Source organism: Pelophylax lessonae (genome assembly GCF_965119305.1).
Source record: "Pelophylax lessonae genome assembly, chromosome: 1".
NCBI lineage: Eukaryota > Metazoa > Chordata > Amphibia > Anura > Ranidae > Pelophylax > Pelophylax lessonae.
This window is the reverse complement of record NC_138768.1, coordinates 346,533,089-346,554,337: the sequence shown is the minus strand read 5'-3', so window position 1 is coordinate 346,554,337 and position 21,249 is coordinate 346,533,089. Positions and strand designations below refer to the sequence as shown.

Genomic DNA, 21,249 nt, shown 5'->3' with positions numbered 1-21,249 from the left:
TAGAGGGCAGCATAACCCGAGTGTGTTGAATCAACGAGGACTACGTCTGTCAATGAGCGACAGAGAAATACAACCTCCATCAGTAACTGAGTGGATAAACAGGATAGAAGATAATAGGAGATTAGAAGAATTAATCGCCTCTGCACAAAATAGGCAAGAAAAACATGAGAAAATCTGGAAATCATGGAACGATTTTATAAGCTCTGAAGAAGGGAAACAATATTTGTAAAATAAAATGGAGTAATGACTCCATCTCTGTGGGCAAGACTATAAAGAGCCCGTGTTTTTTTTCTTTTTTTTTGCGCTTTGTTTTGTTTTGTTTTGTTTTGTTCCATTATGGGGTGGGAGGGAGGGGGGAAAAAGGAAAAAGAAGGGAATTTAATGTATTAGCAAAAGAAGATGTTATATTGTATATTAAGTTGGAAAAGTATGAGACATCGAAAAACTATGTATACTCTCTTTGTATGTAATTCCTGAATAAAAAGTTGATATTTGAAAAAAGAAATGTACGATTTCCACGTACGATGATAGATCTACCTGGAAGTAGACTTCCTAGCCTTCAACAGTGTAGGAATTCCTTTGAAAATGTTATGTGTAATGAAACGAGTTAGAATTGTCAAGAGTGCCGAATTGTATTGAATGCTTCTCATTGTAAGTGCATTACTTTCTTTGCTTTAATAAACCATTTAAACGGTATCACGCTATGGTGTCTTTTCGATTTATCCCACATACACCTTTCTGAGAGGGGATTTCCAGATATCCATACGTGTACCATCCTTGAGTGAACTTCCTATATCCACCATTTGGAGGAGAATTCGTGGAAGCCTCTGCCATCTGTTCCAAGGAGATCATCACTTTCAGCCTGCATGACCCAATTGCTGTAAGGTACTTTGGGTCCATGCCATCTGGTGAGCGAATTATATTCTCTTTTTGGTGTGGGATTTATCACAAGTATTCACTCTTCTATGTGGGACTGGTCACCTTCCCTTTTTTGTCTAATTTTGAATATTGGACTTTATTTTTGCATTTCAGTGTATATCCCACTGTACTCACTTTAACATTTGAGCGCTGCACAATTTATGTTTATATTTGGTTGCCATCACAGTCTGTTGGAGTGTCAGCGGCTATTTGTTCACTATTTTTGTTAGCGCAGTATTTTTTACCACAACAGTGTAGGAATCACTGAATCAGAAAGACCTCTATCCTTCAATACCTGGCTTTCAACAGCCACATCGTTATAGCCAGCGACTATAAAGCAAGATGGAAGATCGGCCCTTGAGACAGCAGATCTTCCCTGAGAGGAAGTCTCCAAGGAGCATCGGCGACCAATCTTACCAGATCTGCGTACCAAGACTGGTGAGACCAGTCTGGAGCAACCAGAATGACTGGAATCCCCTCCACCTCTATTCTGTGCAGAAGTCTTGGCAGGAGTTTCAGCGGTGGAAAAGCATAGATCACCCGATAATGACACCAAGGAGCCACCAGTGCATCTACGGCATCGGCTAGGGGATCCCATGACCTGGCTACAAACCTTTGAACCTTATTGTTGAGCCGAGAGTCCAACATGTCGACATCGGGTGTTCCCCATCAAGCACACAGGAGATAAAAAAACACCTATGGGTGTAGAGACCATTCCCCCTGATCCAGCAGCTAATGGCTCAGGTAGTCCGCCTGCCAGTTTTCCACACCTGGGAACAAAGTTCTCTGCCCATTTCAAGATTCCGGCAGGGTCCTGGGCCACTAGGACACTCTTGGTGCCCCCTTGATGATTGATGTAAGCCACAGCCGTGGCCTTGTCCAATCGAAACCGGACTGGACAACCTTGTAGACGATTTGTTCAGTGAAAAAGGCAAAGCTTTATTGTCCTGAGTTCCAGAACATTGATCGGTAGTCTGGACTCTTCCACTGTCCAAGACCCCTGGGCACACAGTTTCTCCAGCACTCCTCCCCATCTGGACAGGCTGGCGTCCGTGGTGACCACGGTCCAATACAAAGAAAGGAAAGACTTGCCCTGACGCAATGCCAATGAGCGAAGCCACCATAGAAGAACAGTCTTTGTGTTGTAACTCAACCGAATCATAGAGTCCAAAGACTTTGGATCTTTGTTCCATTTGATCAGAATTTCCCTCTGTAAGGCTTTGGTGTGGAACTGAGCAAATGGGACCGCCTCGAAGGTCGACACCATCAGGCCTAGGACTCTCATGCAAGTCCGCAGAGAGGACAGATTGTTGGAAAGCAACAAACAAATCGCCCCCTGCAACTTCTGCAGCTTGTCCAGGGGAAGAAAAACCTTTGCCGACGCGGAGTCCAGAGCCAGACCTAGGTAGACCAGACATGAGGATAGTACAATGGCTGATTTTGCGAAATTGATAGTCCAACCAAACTCTTACAGAGTCCTCACAGTGATTGCCAAATCCTCCAACAGAGCTGAATGAGAATCTGCTCTTAACAGGTCCCCCAGGAACGCAATCCCCCTTTGACGTAGAAGTGCCAATATTGGAACCAACACTTTTGTGAAGACCCTGGGAACAAAGGCGAGACTAAAGGGTAACACCACAAATTGAAAGTGCTCCTCTCACACAGGGGAGCGAAGAAAATGCTGGTGTCCAGCATAGATAAGAATGTGTAGATATGCGTCCTTGATCTCGATAGAGGCCAACAGGTCTCCCTGATGTAGGGACACTACCACCGTGTGAATAGATTCCATTCGAAGCTTCTGAACCCGCACAAAGCAGTTTAGAGCTTTGAGATCCAGGATTGGACGCACTTTGCCGCCCTTCCAGGGCACAGTGAACAGGTTTGAATAAAACCCTTGAAAACGTTCCCGAGAGGGAACCGACACAATCACTCCCTGCGACAGCAGAACTTGCACCGCCTCTCGTAGGTCCGTTAACCGAACTGGAAATAGGCGGAGGTTGGACAGTTAGAACCTGTCCGATGGTCGGGACCTGAATTTGATCTTGTAACCCGATCGGATCAGTTTGTGAACCCATTTGTCCTGATTCAAGGAAGTCCATGGTTCTGGAAAGAAGCAAAGACGTCCCGACACCCCAGAAATGAGTGAGGCCGTCCCTTCGTGCAGACGAGGATTTGTCCGCAGATACGGATTGGCCTGTTCTTTGCTTCCCTGACCATGTCTTCTTGGAACCCCCAGAAGACCTGAATGGCTTAGCTTCTTTCTCCTGTGCCCCGGAGGAATGAAAGGGCCGCCTATGAGCAGTAAAATGAAGCCCCCGTCTATTACGCGGTGCCTTGCTCTTGGTGGATTGGGGAAGAAGAGTACTCTTCCCACCCGTAAGGCCTTTGATCAACTCATCCAAGGAGGAACCAAACAGTTTGTCCCCCGTAAAGGGAAGGTCAGAAAGAGGCTTTTTGGAAGCCTGGTACGCAGACCAGCTTTTTAGCCACACCATGCGTCTAATCGCAACCCCCACCGAAGACACTCTGGGCACCAGTGGAGCCGCATCCAGCTACACATCACATATATACAGAAGGGCTTGGATCATTTGATCCGTTAGCTCTGTCAGTCCCAACGGAAGCTGCTCCGTCTCTAAGTCACCTTTCAGTAACTTCGTCCATTCGGCTATGGCCTGTTACACCAGAGTGATCACAAAGACCGGTTTCAGTATTGAGCCCGCTATAACATGCAAATGGCGGGACAGAGACTCAATCCGTCTATCCACAGGGACTGTAAATACCGGGGACTCCTCCACTGGAACTACCCTAAACGTGCTTAGTCTGGCAACCTGATGAGATAGCTTAGGTGGTACGCTTAGGCCCCACTAACACTTGTTTGATGCTCCCCCACTGTTCATTGACAATGTTGTCAAAAAGTTCCGGACAGGGAAAAATCTTGCCCGACTTCTGGAATTTGCAGGTGCCAAAAGACACGTGCGTCCCTGATGCTGTAGAATCATCCACCATTTTTAAGGTTTTCCGCACTGACACTATAAGTGTCCCCTCCAGCGTGGCTGCTGACGAGGATACATCTTCCTCACCATCAGAATGCGAAGACGCAGAAACAGCAGAGTGGCATGCATCCGCAGCGGCCATATCTAACTCAGAATCTAAGGATACTGAAAGTGGGGGGAAGAAAGCATAGGGCGCTTTCTACTAGTGGCATTTTTTTTAAACAAAATCCACTTTTGACACCAGGTTTTCAAAAACTGCTGTAAATGCAGACAGGGGCTGCAATAGGGTCCCGCAACCGCACTAAAGGGGGTCTGTGAAATTTGGTCCTGGGACTCCATATTTACTTAATACAAATAAAAAAAAAAAAAGGCAGTGTCACTTTAGGAGGAACTGCAAAAAAAAAAAGTGATCCACACCGCTACTCCAGCGGCACCACAAGTCCCAGCCTAGCACAGCTTGCAGCACAGGAACAGGAAATACCTGGGTCATGTGCTAGAGTCATCCTAGCTTCTCCCTTCTGTCCAGCGATTGCAGACTCCAGGAAAATGGCCGCCCCATGCATTCCTAAAGGGGAACTACCAAAACATGGCCACTCATCCAATTCAATGGGAAAATTTGTTGTTTGCAGAACAAAAACGATAGCAAAATGGCGGCCCCCCACAGCGCGCCATGCGGTCTCCCGAACCCCTAGGGGGGTCATCAGACAGTGGCATTGGGGAGTCCCCAGGAGGGGCCCCCACCAGGATAAACCTCCCCTCCCCCGCAGAACCGCTGCAGCGGCCACCATACATCCGCCTCCCTGAGGTAGGAACCTGCTTGTGGGGGGGAAAAGCCTAAGGGGGTTACAACAGATAAATGGGTGTATTGGCGCTCCCTGATGCTGTGACAATAAGCTCAAAGTCAGTGTTCTTGAATAAAATGCTGAATTTATTAGAAGGCTAAAAATGCTGAGAATGCTGGTAACTCTAGTGTGATATAATGCCAACAGATGACCGGCAAAGGGGCTGTACCTTTGAGGAGGACCCAGGAGTGTGGTGAAGACGCCTGTAAGTTGTATAAACTTGATAGTAGAAACACTCACTTGAAAGGCTAGAGCGGGCGAAGCAGAGCAGGGGGGGGGGGGTTCTGGAGAGGAAACCCCAGCCACCGCAATGCACTCCAGCCGCGAGGATCGTTCGGCTGACACACCGGCGTCCTCTCCCGTCCTCAAACAGCTGGGCTGGCGCTAGGAGATGATGTAACTGGTCTCCCACCGCTGAGTCACGGAGACGTGCTCAGCGGACCCTGCTTCCCACGTGACCCAGGAGCGCTGAGATGAAGAAGAAATCCTCACTGTACTAGGCACGGCACACAGCACTGCACACCACCGAGTGTGCTGTCAGCTGTCAGCCAGTTAAAGGGACATGAGTGGCCACAAAAACGGGGAGGATGACATGTTTCGGGCAAAGCCCTTCCTCAGATCTCCCGTGGCATGAAAAGAGGGAATATTTAAAGGGGAATGGGGGGGAAGAGGCGTCACCACCAACTCCCTGACTCCACCCCCAGAAGCAAACCACTGATGATGTATACACAATAAATACAAATACAACACAACAATGCACAATGATGATACAGAAAAGTGTAAGGATACTGTATAAATGTACGGAAAACAAATGGAAATTAAATAATGAATATAAGGAAAAAAAAAAGGAATTGTAAAAAAGGAAACAAGAATGGGTAAGGTTGCTTTAGATCACAGAGTATATATCAAGTTCTTCATTCAACCCATGAGGGGACAAGGTGTTCAACTTGTATATCCAGAATGTCTCTCTCTTGCAAAGCAAGGAGAGACGTTCATTGGTGGTCAAAGTGCCCTTGGGTATAGATTCAATTGCCCACACCTTCAAGTCTTTAGCATCACCCTTGTGATGAATTGCAAAATGACGGGGAACGCTATGAGGTAGTTTACCATTTTTGGTTTTAAAACCTTGAGCAATGGCCCTACGATGCTCACCTATCCGTGTACGTAGGTGGCGGATGGTATGGCCCACGTACAACAGATTACACGGGCAGTGTAAAATGTACACCACATACTCTGTGGAACAGGTAATAAATTGGCGTATAGAGTAACTGTTGCCAAGTGTGCCAAGGAAGGAATCCCGGCCATGTTGGATAAATTGGCAGGTAAGGCACCGTCTCTTCCTGCATTGAAAAGTACCCACTCTGTCACTGAAGTAGGACCTGATGTCCATGGTCCTCTCCGCCATAGGTTTATTGACTTTACTGGGGGCTATGTTGTTTTTGATGGTGCGTGCTCTCCTGTAGACAACCTGAGGGGCTGGGGGAAGGTGGGGACCTAGTCTGGGGTCTGATTTCAAAATGGACCAATGTTTTCTAAGGATGTGCGTGATCTATCTATAATTATTGTTGAACCCAGTAATGAATCTAGCTTGGTGAGTGGTTTTATTACCTGTGGAGTTTACCCTTGATGGACAAAGGGAAGATGAATTTCTACAATCAATGAAAGCTTTTTGGACCAGTTCCTCAGGGAAACCCTTTTCCAGGAACCTCTCCTTCATTAATTGACCCTGGGCCTCATAGTCCTCCATCCGGGAGCAATTTCTGCGGAGCCGCAGGAACTGTCCCTTGGGTATGTTGGTCTTCCAAGACGGGTGGTGGCAACTCCCAAAGTGAAGGTAGGAGTTGCCAGCCACCGGCTTGGTGTGGTTAAGGGTCACAATCACATTGTCAGTGTGGGTGAGCTCTAAATCTAAAAAGACCAGACGCACAGGGTCAATAACATGAGTGAAGGACAGGCCAAAGGTGTTGCTATTGCAATGATTGACAAAAGCCTGGAAAATGTCCAAATCACCATCCCAGATGATCAGCACATCATCTATATAGCGGCCATAATAGATTAGGTGCCTAGAAAACGGATTGTTCTGCCAAATCTGAAACTCCTCCCACAGACCCATCGTGAGATTGGCATAGCAGGGTGCAAAACTTGCACCCATAGCAGTGCCATGGGTCTGTAGGTAAAATTTGTCCAAAAAAGCAAAATAATTGTGTTCTAAACAAAAATGTGTGCCCTCCACTAAAAAAGATGCCTGGCGGGAGTTAAGTTGGCCGTCCCTGGTAAGGAAATGTTGAAGGGCTCGGATGCCCACATCGTGAGGGATGGATGTGTATAGCGAGCACACGTCCAGGGAGGCCCAGTGGTACCGACTGACCCAAGGGTAATGTCTGAGTATATCCAACACGTGGCCCGAGTCACGGATGTATGATGGCAACTGTTGCACTACAGGTTGTAGGAACCCATCAATATACTCAGACAAACCACTGATGAAACCCCCATTTATGGTACATCACCTAAACCACTGGTTGTGTATGTTTATACATTTTATGTTCATACATTTTTCATTTTTTATTTTTATCACTTTTATTGTCATTGTTCTTGTAAGTACTTCTTCCTCATCATTATATCATCATCAAGGTCACCCTGGGCATCTTTCTAGACGCTCATTCACGTGGTGACACGTCACCCGTCTACCATTTTTCTTCCTGTTCCCCTTTCCCCCCCCCCCCTCCCTTGTTTCTATTCCCCCCTTTTTTTTTTTCAATGGACCGGGCCACCAGACTCAAGTCCATTTTTTGTGTTTTTTCAGGGAACCAGGATGGGAGCAGCTCTCCTGCCCCCACCCCCCCTGCGTGCCCGGTTGCCCCACCTGGCCCTCCCCATACAGAGATCTTTGAGGCTCGTATGAGAAGGGCCTTTCTTGCTTTTATGCCCGGAATTCCGAGTGCACGCCGTGGTGGGACAAGTCCTTTCTAGAAAAATATATAGAACTCAAGATTACCCCTAGGGGACTCAAGAGAAAAAATGTGACTTCCTAGATGAGGACCTCAACAGGGACTGGCATCTCTTTTCCGAGTTTTGCACCAACAAGTGGATCCAGCTCATTATTCAACAGCGGGAACGCAAATTGGCCAAGGTGTTGGAGCTGGTTGCTTCTTTGGAATTGGAGGTCCAGTCCTTCTCGGAGTCCTGCCTTTTCTCCAAATAGCGGCAGGTTTTGGACAAAAATTTGATTAGGTTTGAAGATGACCTAGTGCGTAATAAATTACAAAAATTTGAACAAGACCTTAAGGACTACAATGAAGGAAAGGTTTTTAATTGGAATCGCCGTCCCAGGTGGCCCCGACCTTTGATAGGTCCAGGATACACCCCTAGGGGCCCTTCTGGGAACCACACCCTGGACAGGGGCCGACGTGAAGGCAATTCCACTCAGTCCGGTAGGCACTCTATGAACCTGCCCACATCAAACAGGTAAACCACAAGCCTTCAGGGGAGAACAGTGGCCCCTCCAGGGCTAAGTATAGCCATAGGAGTCGGAAAAGGAAAAATAAAAATAAAATCAAGCACCCGAAGGAACATCAGCCCTATCTCCCTGCACCTAGTAAGCCACCTTCACCAACTTTACCTAGCAGCAGTGTCCCTCAAGTAGTTACAGCTTTATGCAGGTCTACCCCTCCTTCAGCTCAGGTAGGAACACCTCCGGCACCCAATGCCAATTTGTTTAGTCTCCCACTGTCCAATCCCTTTGGCCCATTAGCTGGTGACCTTGCTGGGGTCCTGTGCACCCCCACTGAACCCACCGAGATTCCAATTCCTTCTTTTTTAGGACTACCCCCTATCTGCCCACCAGAGAAAACAGAAAAAAGAAAACTACGCGAGGTAGAAGGGGGGGGCTTCAAACGAAGAGAACAGGCACAAAAAAGACAGGAAAGAAATTTAGTTAACAGCGGCCCTTTAAAATCTACGATTAAAATATACAACCTGTCTTCCCATCCCGACTGAGGCCGAACACTCCCTATTGTCCAAGGGTTTGAGTTTTTGCCCCAGTGTCAGGGCCAATAAGTTCCACATTTTTAAAGATCTGAACCGTTTCATTAGGAACTTGACAGTTCAGTGGCATTACATACAACCCACCATGGTCACTGCTTCGTCTGCCCCACTGTCACCTCACGACACTCCCTCTGATACCAGCCCTCCTCTTGATACCTTGGATCCTGGCTGTCTCCAGGATCTTTGGGACCTTTGGGAGGAAGGGCACATAGACAGCCAGCCATTAGAGGCTTGCTTTGACCCTCCTGTCACCCACACCTCTCTTCGCCCACGGTCATCATTCTATCCATCCCAATCGAGAGGGCCCTTTTTGGAGGCTTACTACCATGTTTTGTACAAAGAATTGGTCAACATGTGTGACAACTCCACCTCCCAGAAGCCCAACTTAACACCTTTGGAATTGAGTGCCCTCACAGCACTCAGACAAAATGGGAACATTGTCATTAAACAAGCTGACAAGGGTGGGAGCATCGTGGTGCAGGATCGGATGTCTTACATCAATGAGTCAATACGACTCTTATCCGATACCAGCACCTACATTGTTCTCCCCCATGATCCCCTTCCGGAATACCAGATGGCCCTGGGGGAGATGGTCCAGGCAGCGTTTAGGGCCGGAAGTGCTCACTAAAAGAGAACGTCAGTTCCTTCTCCCCCCGGTGTGTAGCACGCCCTATTGTTACCATCTCCCCAAGGTCCACAAGTCCTTGGTGGACCCTCCAGGGAGGCCCATTGTTGCAGGGACCAACAGTTTCATCAGTGGTTTGTCTGAGTATATTGATGGGTTCCTACAACCTGTAGTGCAACAGTTGCCATCATACATCGGGCCACGTGTTGGATATACTCAGACATTACCCTTGGGTCAGTCGGTACCACTGGGCCTCCCTGGACGTGTGCTCGCTATACACATCCATCCCTCACGACGTGGGCATCCGAGCCCTTCAACATTTCCTTACCAGGGACGGCCAACTTAACTCCCGCCAGGTATCTTTTTTAGTGGAGGGCACACGTTTTTGTTTAGAACACAATTATTTTGCTTTTTTGGACAAATTTTACCTACAGACCCATGGCACTGCTATGGGTGCAAGTTTTGCACCCTGCTATGCCAATCTCACGATGGGTCTGTGGGAGGAGTTTCAGATTTGGCAGAACAATCCATTTTCTAGGCACCTAATCTATTATGGCCGCTATATAGATGACGTGTTGATCATCTGGGATGGGGATTTGGATATTTTCCAGGCTTTTGTCAATTATTGCAATAGCAACACCTTTGGCCTCTCTTTCACTCATGTTATTGACCCTGTGCGTCTGGTCTTTTTAGATTTAGAGCTCACCCACACTGACAATGTGATTGTGACTCTTAACCACACCAAACCGGTGGCTGGCAACTCCTACCTTCACTTTGGGAGTTGCCACCACCCGTCTTGGAAGACCAACATACCCAAGGGACAGTTCCTGCGGCTCCGCAGAAATTGCTCCCGGATGGAGGACTATGAGGCCCAGGGTCAATTATTGAAGGAGAGGTTCCTGGAAAAGGGTTTCCCTGAGGAACTGGTCCAAAAAGCTTTCATTGATTGTAGAAATTCATCTTCCCTTTGTCCATCAAGGGTAAACTCCACAGGTAATAAAACCACTCACCAAGCTAGATTCATTACTGGGTTCAACAATAATTATAGACAGATCACTCACATCCTTAGAAAACATTGGTCCATTTTGAAATCAGACCCCAGACTAGGTCCCCACCTTCCCCCAGCCCCTCAGGTTGTCTACAGGAGAGCACGGACCATCAAAAACAACATAGCCCCCAGTAAAGTCAATAAACCTATGGCGGAGAGGACCATGGACATCAGGTCCTACTTCAGTGAAAGAGTGGGTACTTTTCAATGCAGGAAGAGAGGGTGCCTTACCTGCCAATTTATCCAACATGGCCGGGATTCCTTCCTTGACACACTTGGCAACAGTTACTCTATACGCCAATTTATTACCTGTTCCACAGAGTATGTGGTGTACATTTTACACTGCCCGTGTAATCTGTTGTACGTGGGCCATACCATCCGCCACCTACGTACACGGATAGGTGAGCATCGTAGGGCCATTGCTCAAGGTTTTAACACCAAAAATGGTAAACTACCTCATAGCGTTCCCCGTCATTTTGCAATTCATCACAAGAATGATGCTAAAGACTTGAAGGTGTGGGCAATTGAATCTATACCCAAGGGCTCTTTGACCACCAATGAACGTCTCTCCTTGCTTTGCAAGAGAGAGACGTTCTGGATATACAAGTTGAACACCTTGTCCCCTCATGGGTTGAATGAAGAACTTGATATCTACTCTGTGGTCTAAAGCAACCTTACCCATTCTGGTTTCCTTTTTTACAAACTTTTTTTTTCCTTATACTGTATTCATTATTTAATTTCCATTTGTTTTCCGTACATTTATACAGTATCCTTACACTTTTCTGTATCATCATTGTGCATTGTTGTGTTGTATTTGTATTTATTGTGTATACATCATCAGTGGTTTGCTTCTGGGGGTGGAGTCAGGGAGTTGGTGGTGACGCCTCTTCCCCCCATGCCCCTTTAAATTTTCCCTCTTTTCATGCCATGGGAGATCTGAGGAAGGGCTTTGCCCGAAACATGTCATCCTCCCCGTTTTTGTGGCCACTCATGTCCCTTTAACTGGCTGACAGCTGACAGCACACTCGGTGGTGTGCAGTGCCGTGCCTAGTACAGTGAGGATTTCTTCTTCATCTCAGCGCTCCTGGGTCACGTGGGAAGCAGGGTCTGCTGAGCACGTCTCCGTGACTCAGCGGCGGGAGACCAGTTACATCATCTCCTAGCGCCAGCCCAGCTATTTGAGGACGGGAGAGGACGCCGGTGTGTCAGCCGAACGATCCTCGCGGCTGGAGTGCATTGCGGTGGCTGGGGTTTCCTCTCCAGAATCCCCCCCCCTGCTCTGCTTCGCCCGCTCTAGCCTTTCAAGTGAGTGTTTCTACTATCAAGTTTATACAACTTACAGGCGTCTTCACCACACTCCTGGGTCCTCCTCAAAGGTACAGCCCCTTTGCCGGTCATCTGTTGGCATTATATTATATTATATCACACTAGAGTTACCAGCATTCTCAGCATTTTTAGCCTTCTAATAAATTCAGCATTTTATTCAAGAACACTGACTTTGAGCTTATTGTCACAGCATCAGGGAGCGCCAATACACCCATTTATCTGTTGTAACTTTCACTTCTCAGTCAGGATCTGGGTTTGGGTGGGCTGCAACCCTGACATGACCTTTTGCTGATGGTGAACCTCGTCCACTCCATCTCATCCTTGAGCCCTGGATACCAGTTCCACAGCGCCAGGATTTTTTTGTATGTTAAAAGCCTAAGGGGGGCCTGGCTGGTATCACCAAGAGGCCAGGGGTACTGAGGGATACCCGAGGGTCTGACTTTCCCAGGGAGGAGCCCACATCCACCCCGAGACCGCCAGAGAAATGAGGGGACACTTACCATACCAACGGCATCAGGCGGGCACAACTCTGAACAGACTACCTCTCCACCTGGGGTGGTGACGGCCAGGGGGTATGCTGCGTCTCAGTGAGACCCAGGTCTTATGCATCCCGGCGAGGTGTTTCACTCGTGGGCCAGCCCCCGTCCATCAGGGCTCTGTTGTGGTGAGGCCTAGTGCTGGACTATAATCTGCGCACGCTCGCTGGTCGGGCTGGGAGACCTTAAGGATCTAGCATATCCAGTCCGAAACCCAGCCAGGTGTTGCTTGTAGTTCTCTCAGGAACAAATTTAAACTAAAAAATAAAAGTCTTAATAAAAGGTTCCCAAAAACAGATAAGAATGAAGTCCCAGCAGGGAACTAGGTTCTACTCCTAAACTAGGCAGAAACAAACTGAAGCCTGTAGCAGAGTGTGTGAGTGTATGCCTGCAGGGACGGCCCCATAGGCATGGTAAAGCTTTTTCCTGCCTAGTGTTCTACTCCTGTAGGCGGCAGCTTAACCCAATGGTCAAGAATTATATGGAGGTGCGTCTGTCAATGAACGATAGAGAAATGATAAATGTTTTTCAAGATTTTTTACAAATAAATATGTCAAAAGAAAGGCATGCATTTGTATTCAGCCCCCTGATTCAATACTTTGTAGAACCACCTTTCACTGAAATTATAGCTGCAAGTCTTTTTGGGTATGTCTCTACCAGCTTTGCACATCTAGGGAGTGAATTTATTGCCCATTCTTTGCAAAATCAAGCTCTGTCAGATTGTATGGAGAGCGTATGTGAACAGCAATTTTCAAGTATTGCCACAGATTCTCAATTGGCTTTAGGTCTGGATTTTGAATGGGCCATTCTAACACATGAATATGCTTTGATCTAAACCATTCCATTGTAGCTCTGGCTGCAGTGTCGTTGTCCTGCTGGAAGGTGAACCTCGCACCGAGTCTCAAGTCTTTTGCAGACTAACAGGTTTTCTTCTAAGATTGCCCTGTATTTGGCTCCATCCATCTTCCCATCAACTCTGACCAGCTTCCCTGTGCCTACTGCCCCCACAACATGATGCTGTCACCACCATGTTTCACAGTGGGGGGATTTTGGGTTCAGGGTGATGTGCAGTGTTAGTTTTCTGCCACATATAGCGTTTTGCTTTTTGGCCAAAAAGTTCAATTTTGGTCTTATCTGACCAGAGCATCTTCTTCCACATGTTTGCTGTGTCCCCCACATGGCTTCTCACAATTGCAAAATGCAAACGGGACTTCTTATGGCATTATTTCAACAATGGCTTTTTTCTTGCCACTCTTATATAAAGGCTGTTTTGTGGAGTGCACAAATAATTGTTGTCCTGTGGACAGATTCTCCCACTGAGCTGTGAATTTCTGCAGCTCCTCCAGTTACCAAGGGCCTCTTGCCTGCTTCTCTGGGCCTGGCCTGTCAGTTTAGGTGGAAGCCCATCTCTTGGTAGGTTTGCAGTTGTGCCATACTCTTTCAATTTTCAGATGATGGATTAGACAGTGCTCCGTGGGATATTCAAAGCTTTGGATATTTTGTTTTTTAAAACCTAACCCTGCTTGAAACTTCTCGACAATTTCATCCCTGACCTGTCAGGTGTGTTTCTTCGCCTTCATGATGCAGTTTGTTCACTAACCTTCTCTAACAAACCTTCACAGAACAGCTGTATTTATACAGAGATTAAATTACACACAGGTGGAGTCTATTTATTAATTAGGTGACTTCTAAAGGCAATTGTTTCCACTAGATTTTAGTTAGGGGTATCAACAAGCAAAGGGAGCTGAATTAAAAATGCATGCCACAGTTTTCAGATATTTATTTGTAAAAACTTTTTAAACCATTTATCATTTTCCTACCACTTCACAATTATGTGCCACTTCGTGTTGATCTATCACATAAAATCCCAATAAAATACATTTACATTTTTGGTTGTAACATGACAAAATGTGGAAAATTTCAAGGGGTATGAATACTTTTTCAAGGCACTGTATATTGAATAACACTCATTCATTACCATAAGATTTATCCTTATGTCATCCTGATTCAGTGCAGAGCCTTAGGAAGCTCACAATACAAAACGTAGGTGTAAAAAGTGTAACCGGCCTTATATTATGTAAATACTAAGGATTGTTTTTCGCCTTCATTAACGTTCTCTTTTGCATTTTCACTGAAATGCAAACAAGCAGACCCCCATCCTACAGATAATATACAGAGGGAAACATTATTTCAGAGGAAGCACAAATGTACAGTATCTTTATTCAACTATTTTATAACTTCCCAGAGATTCTAGAATTTCTACAATTCATTTTGTTTCATTCTCAGGGGACAGGAAACAAAATGAACTGCACACCTTATAAAATAGGAGTTACTAGACCATCACACACTTTAATTACTCTCATGAACTAAATATAATGCAGAGAAGATCACATTTCCACTCTGTGCTGCAACAGAATGTTCACTGTGCAGATCCTACAGATAAGTTCATTCAGATACACATATTGTTCTAGCTTTAATAAATATACATTTGCATTACACTACTACAGTCATGATTATAGTGCATAATTTATTCACAAGGAGTGCATGACTCTCTTTGCCACATAGACTACCGTAATCACCTAACACCATATGGATTATGTACAGGCCATTAACACACCATTTGTAGAATCCGAATCGTTCTAAAAAAGATGAGAGAGGTTGCTTTCAAAAAGGAAGCTGAGTTGAGATCACAAATCCCACAAGTGAGAGGTGGGAGACTTTCCACACTCTGTTGTAATGCAATCTGATGTCTGTTTTTTGCGTATCCCTAGATGTTAATGATACTTCCTTCTCTTCATTTACATTCATCTGAGATTAACGGTAAAATCAACCAAAAACAACTTTTAAAAAAAATCGAAACAACATTGTAACATTCTATAAGTTTCCTTGCAATATTTTAGTTGGATTGAATTGGTCATTCTAATGCATCCAGGTGCTTCTTTTTAAAACACTCCAATTTTGGCGTTTAGGACATTGTTATACTGGCCCAGTCTCATGCTTCTTGCAGGCTAAAACAAGTTTATTTATTTAATTGTCCTGTATTTGGCTTCATCCCTCTTTATCTAGATCCTGATCGACCCCAGTCCATGTTGCTGAAAACCATCTTCACAATCTGATGCTACCACCACCATAACTCACAGTGGGGATTGTTTTTCTTAGATGAGTAGAGTTGGCTTTCCAATATGCATAATGTTTTATGCTCAGACCACAAAGTTACACTTTGTTTTTACCAGACCATGCTTTTAATTTTATTTTCAAGTTTTGGCTACTCTTAACATAATTTGATATGAAATTTATCAACAATGGCGGTTATTGTCACTTTTCCAAAAAGCCAGATGTTGGGGAGCATTCAGGCTTCATGTTTTTTCTGTTTTTCCTGTATATTTTCGCAGCAGAATTACCACTGTCTTCCTGTTTGCTTCTTTGACAAGTGCCAACTTTACCTGGTCCCTCATATGGTAGACATCATTCTCTAAACAAATTCCATTTAGTCTCTAGGGTGTGTTTAAAGTGCTTCTAAAGGCAAAACATGTTTTACCCGCAATAAGGTAAAAATGTCTCAGTAGTAGTATCGCCCCCCTCACAGCCCTATATTTACCTGAGTTCTATCTTTATCCAGTGCTGTACCCATCTGCAGCAGCACTGGACTGTGTCACTGGACGCAGAGGCAGCAGAGGGAGCCAATGGCCTCTGCTGTTGTAAACCAAAACCTGTGAGGAGGGGGGGGGTGGGGCCGAGACGTGTTGTCTGTGTCTATGGACACACACAGCCCAGCATGGGAAGGAGCCCGCAGGTTTGCACCTAATAAAAAAAAAAGCCTTTACAATCACTGTAAACTTTGAAATCTCTTTTTTTTTATTAACCCAGCCCTGATTGGTGGGTGGTATGGCAGTACTTTATCTTAGATGTGTTAGTGATAGCATCATGCTCCATTTGATGCCGTTTGTGCACGTATGTTTATGTTAATATTAGGACCTAAGAAACAATTCAACCAGTTAATATCCAATCAGGCAGGCCCTTGTACTACATAGTTGTTGGTAGACTTAAAGGAGACTGTACTGTCAGATTGTAATGTGAGTGTTGAACTTTAGGGATGTTACAGAAAACTGAATAAACACACATAGGCATGTACTGTACAGTTACTACTCTCCAAATTCAAGCAAAGACATGACACTAACTAAATATATTTTAAAGGATTTTTTTACATATACATATATTTATAGGCATGCTGTATATTGCAAATATTTATTCCTACAGTAATCTTGGAATAAATATAAACTTCTGTTAGGCTAAAGCACTTACCAAGAATGAATCCTTTATAATCTGTTCCATTTCTTTCACTGATTTGCTTTGGAGGGTAATTAATCTTTGAAATAGATCCAGCACGGCTTTTTCAAGGCTCGGTAAATGACGAAGCCACAGGCTAAGTACTGCTGATTCATTTAGCACAATCTTCTTCCTTTATTTGCAAGGAAAACCAATTTAAAACAAATATTTTCTTATGATAGACAACATAGCAAATGAAGACCGACATTTCTGGTTTGTTACTGTACACACACTTTGTGACATCAAAAGCACATTTCCAGAAATCTTTGGAAAACTGTTAGGCCTCATGCACACAGGGCGTTAGAAAAAAACGAACTGCAGAGCCACTACCGACGCCAGGAAAAAGCAGCTGTAAAAACATGCTTTTAGTAGCTTTTTCCATTGGTGTTAATGCACGTTAGCTTTTAGGAGCATTTTTCTGCCTCAAAAATTCAAAATCAATGGTTGCATATGATCTCACCCGGAGACCCCGGCCTCTTGTGTCATCACCTGACGATGCGTGATAGCACAAGGGGGTGGGGTCTTCGGGTGACGTCACTGGGTGGTCACACCCCATGGCTATAAAAGAAGCCGCAAAGAGCGGAGCCGGCATAATCACGGGTGACATTGTCGGAGCAGGACTGTGTTGGCAGCGGAGAAGATCAGAGAAGACGACCTGAGAGAGAAGACCAGAGGGAGAAGACCGGAGGGAGAAAATCGGAGGAAGGGTTTTAATAAAGGACTTCTCAAAACCGTCTCTTGTCATTACTTACACTACACTGCCTTTTTTGGGGTGAATGGTTAGGGGTAAAATGTACCCCATATTCATTCACATGGTGGGGCAGGATCTGGGGCCCCCTTGTTACAGGGGGCGTCCAGATTCCAAAAAGTCCCCTGCCCACAGACCCCCCACAACCACCACCCAGGGTTGTCGGGAAGAGGCCCTTGTCCCCCATCAACATGGGGACAAGGTGCTTTAGGGTGGGGGGGGTGCAGAGCCCCCCTGTCCCAAAGCACCCACCTCCCCATGTTGAGGAAGTGTGGCCTGGTATGGTCCAGCAGGGTGTGGGGCCGCTCGCTCGTCCTCTCCCCTTTCCTGACCTGCCGGGCTGCATGCTTAGATAAGGTCTGATATGAATATTGGGGGGGGGGGCCCACGCCGTTTTTTTGCATAGGGTTGCCCTCAAAATCCATACCAGACTCAAAGGGTCCAGTATGGAACTTGGGTGGGGGACTCCTACGCCGTTTTTTTCCATTTTGGTCTGGAGTTTCCCCTCAAGATCCTCAGAGCGCAAGTCGCATGATGCGACTTGGATGCAACTTCTATTCAAATCAATGGGCTACCATAGGGAACCTTTGTTTCTCACATAAAAAAAAAAATGATGACGTGGCCTAACGCTGTAAAAGCAACGTTTAGCAGCCTTCAGCAGTGTCGGACATTTTTACAGCTGTCTCAGAACGCACTGGCCCTGTTTTTTTTTTTTTTTTTTTTGCAGGTTGAAAACGCCTATGCCACTTACAGCTTAAAAACGTCTGTGTGTGCATGAGGCCATAAAATAACATGGAGGGGCGTTTTTAGGCTGCAAAAAAAACATCCGACGCTCCTAAAAGCAGCTGCAAAAACGCCCTGTGTGAATGAGGCCTTAGAATTGCATATGCTTCAAAAGAGTAAATTAAAAAATATATATATATAAAATATCCAGGTATAGCCATGCTTCTGTATTTAAAACCATGCATAAAAAAAAAAAAATATGTAAAAATAAAATACATGCAGGACTTAGTTTCTACATTTCAAATATATCGCAAGGTGCTTTGGAAATGTTTTTACACCACTCTGCATGTGTTGAAAAGAGTGTTGAATGTGCTTAAAACATATTACAACACAAACTAACAGGCTTCACGCAAACCTTACCTTAAAGCACCTGTGTGTCTAAAAGTAGAAATGGACAATGCAAATATATTCTAGTTTCATCATTCTATGATGTAGGACTATTGCCTAAATTATAACAATCCATACTTGTCAAAAAAAGCTTACAGTTCTTTAAGGCTTCATGTATACTGGCCATTTAGCCCAGATTCACAAGCTTCCAGCATTTACCTGCGAGCAAAGGGCAGAGGTGCAACATCCAGCCCTGCTGCTGTCACCGTCTGTCAGACTCTGTATGCATATATATGGCAAAACAGTGATCCAAAAACCTTGGTGCTGCCATATTTATGTGTATGACTGGAGGCAGCAATTTAAAGCCGTGGTAAATCCTCCTAAAAGAAAATATATGAAAACGCTGGCCCATCCTTTTAAAATATCTATTTGTCTGGCTGTTGAGCTGATGCTTTGCTTTCAGTGCTTTGAGTAATTACGGTACCAGTTTTTCTGACACATATTTGCTGAATGCTTTTTGTTTGTTTTTCCATTTTGGGAGGAATGGGTAGTCCTTTGCTCATTCTTTACTGGGACTGCAAAGTGAAGATATTTCTTTAGGCCTCATGCACACTGGATGTTATAAAAAAAAAAAGAGCCAGTAGCGTTAGCTGTAGAAAGCTGTAGGTGTAGAATGAGTTTTGCAGCATTTTTGCCATAGCGTTTTTTAGCAAACTATACTCACACAAAAGTTTATGGCTCAAAAACGCTGATAAATGCCAAATAGCTTTTATCAGAGTTAGAGCGTTTTTACAGCTGAAAAAACTCCTCTTAACTCCCTTTTGCCAGCCAGAAAACACCCCTGCCAAAAAACACTGGTAACAGCCTATGTGTGCATGGAAAAAAATGCCTGAAATCAAAAACAGCAGCTGTAAAAATGTCCAGTGTGTCCTCACCATTACCCTCAGTCTATGACAAGTTGAGATAAACTTTTAGGCCATTTTTGTGTCAGCTACTTGATTGAATACTCCATTTACTCCCTAAGGAGACAGGCTAACAGACAGAATCACTTGTGCTTTACTGAATTCTCTATAAGAAAATATGAAGAACGTACTTTAGAAGGTCATACATAAAGGACAATTGCATAGTAGAGCTGGATTTGTTGTAGCTGTGCTAAAGGGGAGGGGGGCTTTCCAATTATGGTTCCAGTAGGGGAATGAAACCTGTTTCACTCTACCTAAAATGTAAAAAAACACTTTAGATAGATGTCTTCCATGTAGTGTTCTAAACAGTCTATGGTAGGATACTTTAATCAACAATTTCAAGCGTATCTAAACTCAAAAAGAAAAATTTAATATATTGCAGTTTACAAGTTCTTAGATGTGGTAGCTGCATTCATTTTTATACTTCAGACTTCTCTAACTATTTTAACTTAGTTATCTAATAGAAACTTCCTTTCCTGGTGTGACAATGCTTATTCAGGAGGCATAGTATTGTCACCCTAGTCTGCCCACTCCTGATTTAGGATACAAAATACCCCTCTTTCTTAGTTTTCCTAAAAATAAGCAGGAGGTGCTTGTAGTTTACAAAGGTGAACTTTGCAGGGCTTATACTACTGTTTAAGGTTTCAGTGAAGCAGAGACAGAGTGCACTGAAAGTTACAAACTGAATGGATTTTTGGCAGTATCAAAAAATATCTTTCACCAACTGGACAAAGAAATAAACACAATTAATAATACATTTAAAAAAACAAAAGAGAAGGTAGTTGTTAGGGTGTACATACACTTTAATCAAGTGATGCACCCTGCTTAACTTTGCAAATGTTTTATCCTGCATTATGTCTGATGATTTTAAATGCACTGTGTATTTAGCTGTGCTGCTTTAACAGCAGACTATACAGCTTGAGCCCTTCTTGTTCAGTTATTTTTATTAAGAAGTTTACAGTACAAATGCAAGGGAAAGGGGAAAGACTCCCCTATTTAGTACATCTGCGCAATGGCATAAATGACAGACAAATTCAGTCACCAAGAGCATTGGAATAACAAATATCCCATAGACAATGTGTTTATATATTTACATACCAACAAGAACTTATTTTAATACAAAAATGCCCCTTTAGCAGTGACTGTATACCCAAATGCTTAGACTTTTGGACATGTGACCTACACTAAGGAGAGCAGCATTTTCCCAGAAAAGGTAAATACCCTGCTCAAACAAAATTAAAGAAACACTTTGAAAACACATCAGATCTCAATAGGGAAAAATATCATGTTGGATATCAATAGTGATATGGACTGGGTAATGTGTTACGGTAGGAAGGAAAGGATACCACATTGTTTAATGTAAATGAAAATTATCAACCTACATTGGGCTGAATTCAAAGACACCCTGAAAATCAAAGAGAAAAAATGATGCAGCAGGCTAGTCCATTTTTCTGACATTTCATTGCAGCAACTCAAAATGGTAGTTTGTAGGGCCCCCACATGCTGTTATGCAAGCCTGACAATGTCAGGGCATGCTCCTTTTGAGACGACGGATGGTGTCCTGTGGTATTTCCTCCCAGATCTGGACTAGGGCATCTCTGAACTCCTGAACAGACTGAGGTGCAACCTGGTGGCCTCAGATGGATTGAAACATAATGTCCCAGAGGTGTTATATTGGATTTAGGTCAGGCGAGTGTGGGGGCCATCAATGGTATCAATTCCTTCATCCTCCAGGAACTGACTGCATACTCTCGCCACATGAGGCCAGGCA

The 21,249-nt window shown here is 44.6% G+C and overlaps 1 protein-coding gene across 2 annotated transcripts in view; it reads right to left on the bottom strand.

Moving 5' to 3' along the window:
- Positions 1-21,249, bottom strand: part of FANCC (FA complementation group C) — a 484,570-nt gene that overhangs the window by 246,835 nt on the left and 216,486 nt on the right. For both annotated transcript variants that reach the window (XM_082267759.1, XM_082267760.1), the window contains exon 8: positions 16,635-16,791. In XM_082267759.1, coding sequence (XP_082123885.1) covers positions 16,635-16,791 — 157 coding nt within the window. The remainder of the gene's footprint in view (positions 1-16,634; positions 16,792-21,249) is intronic.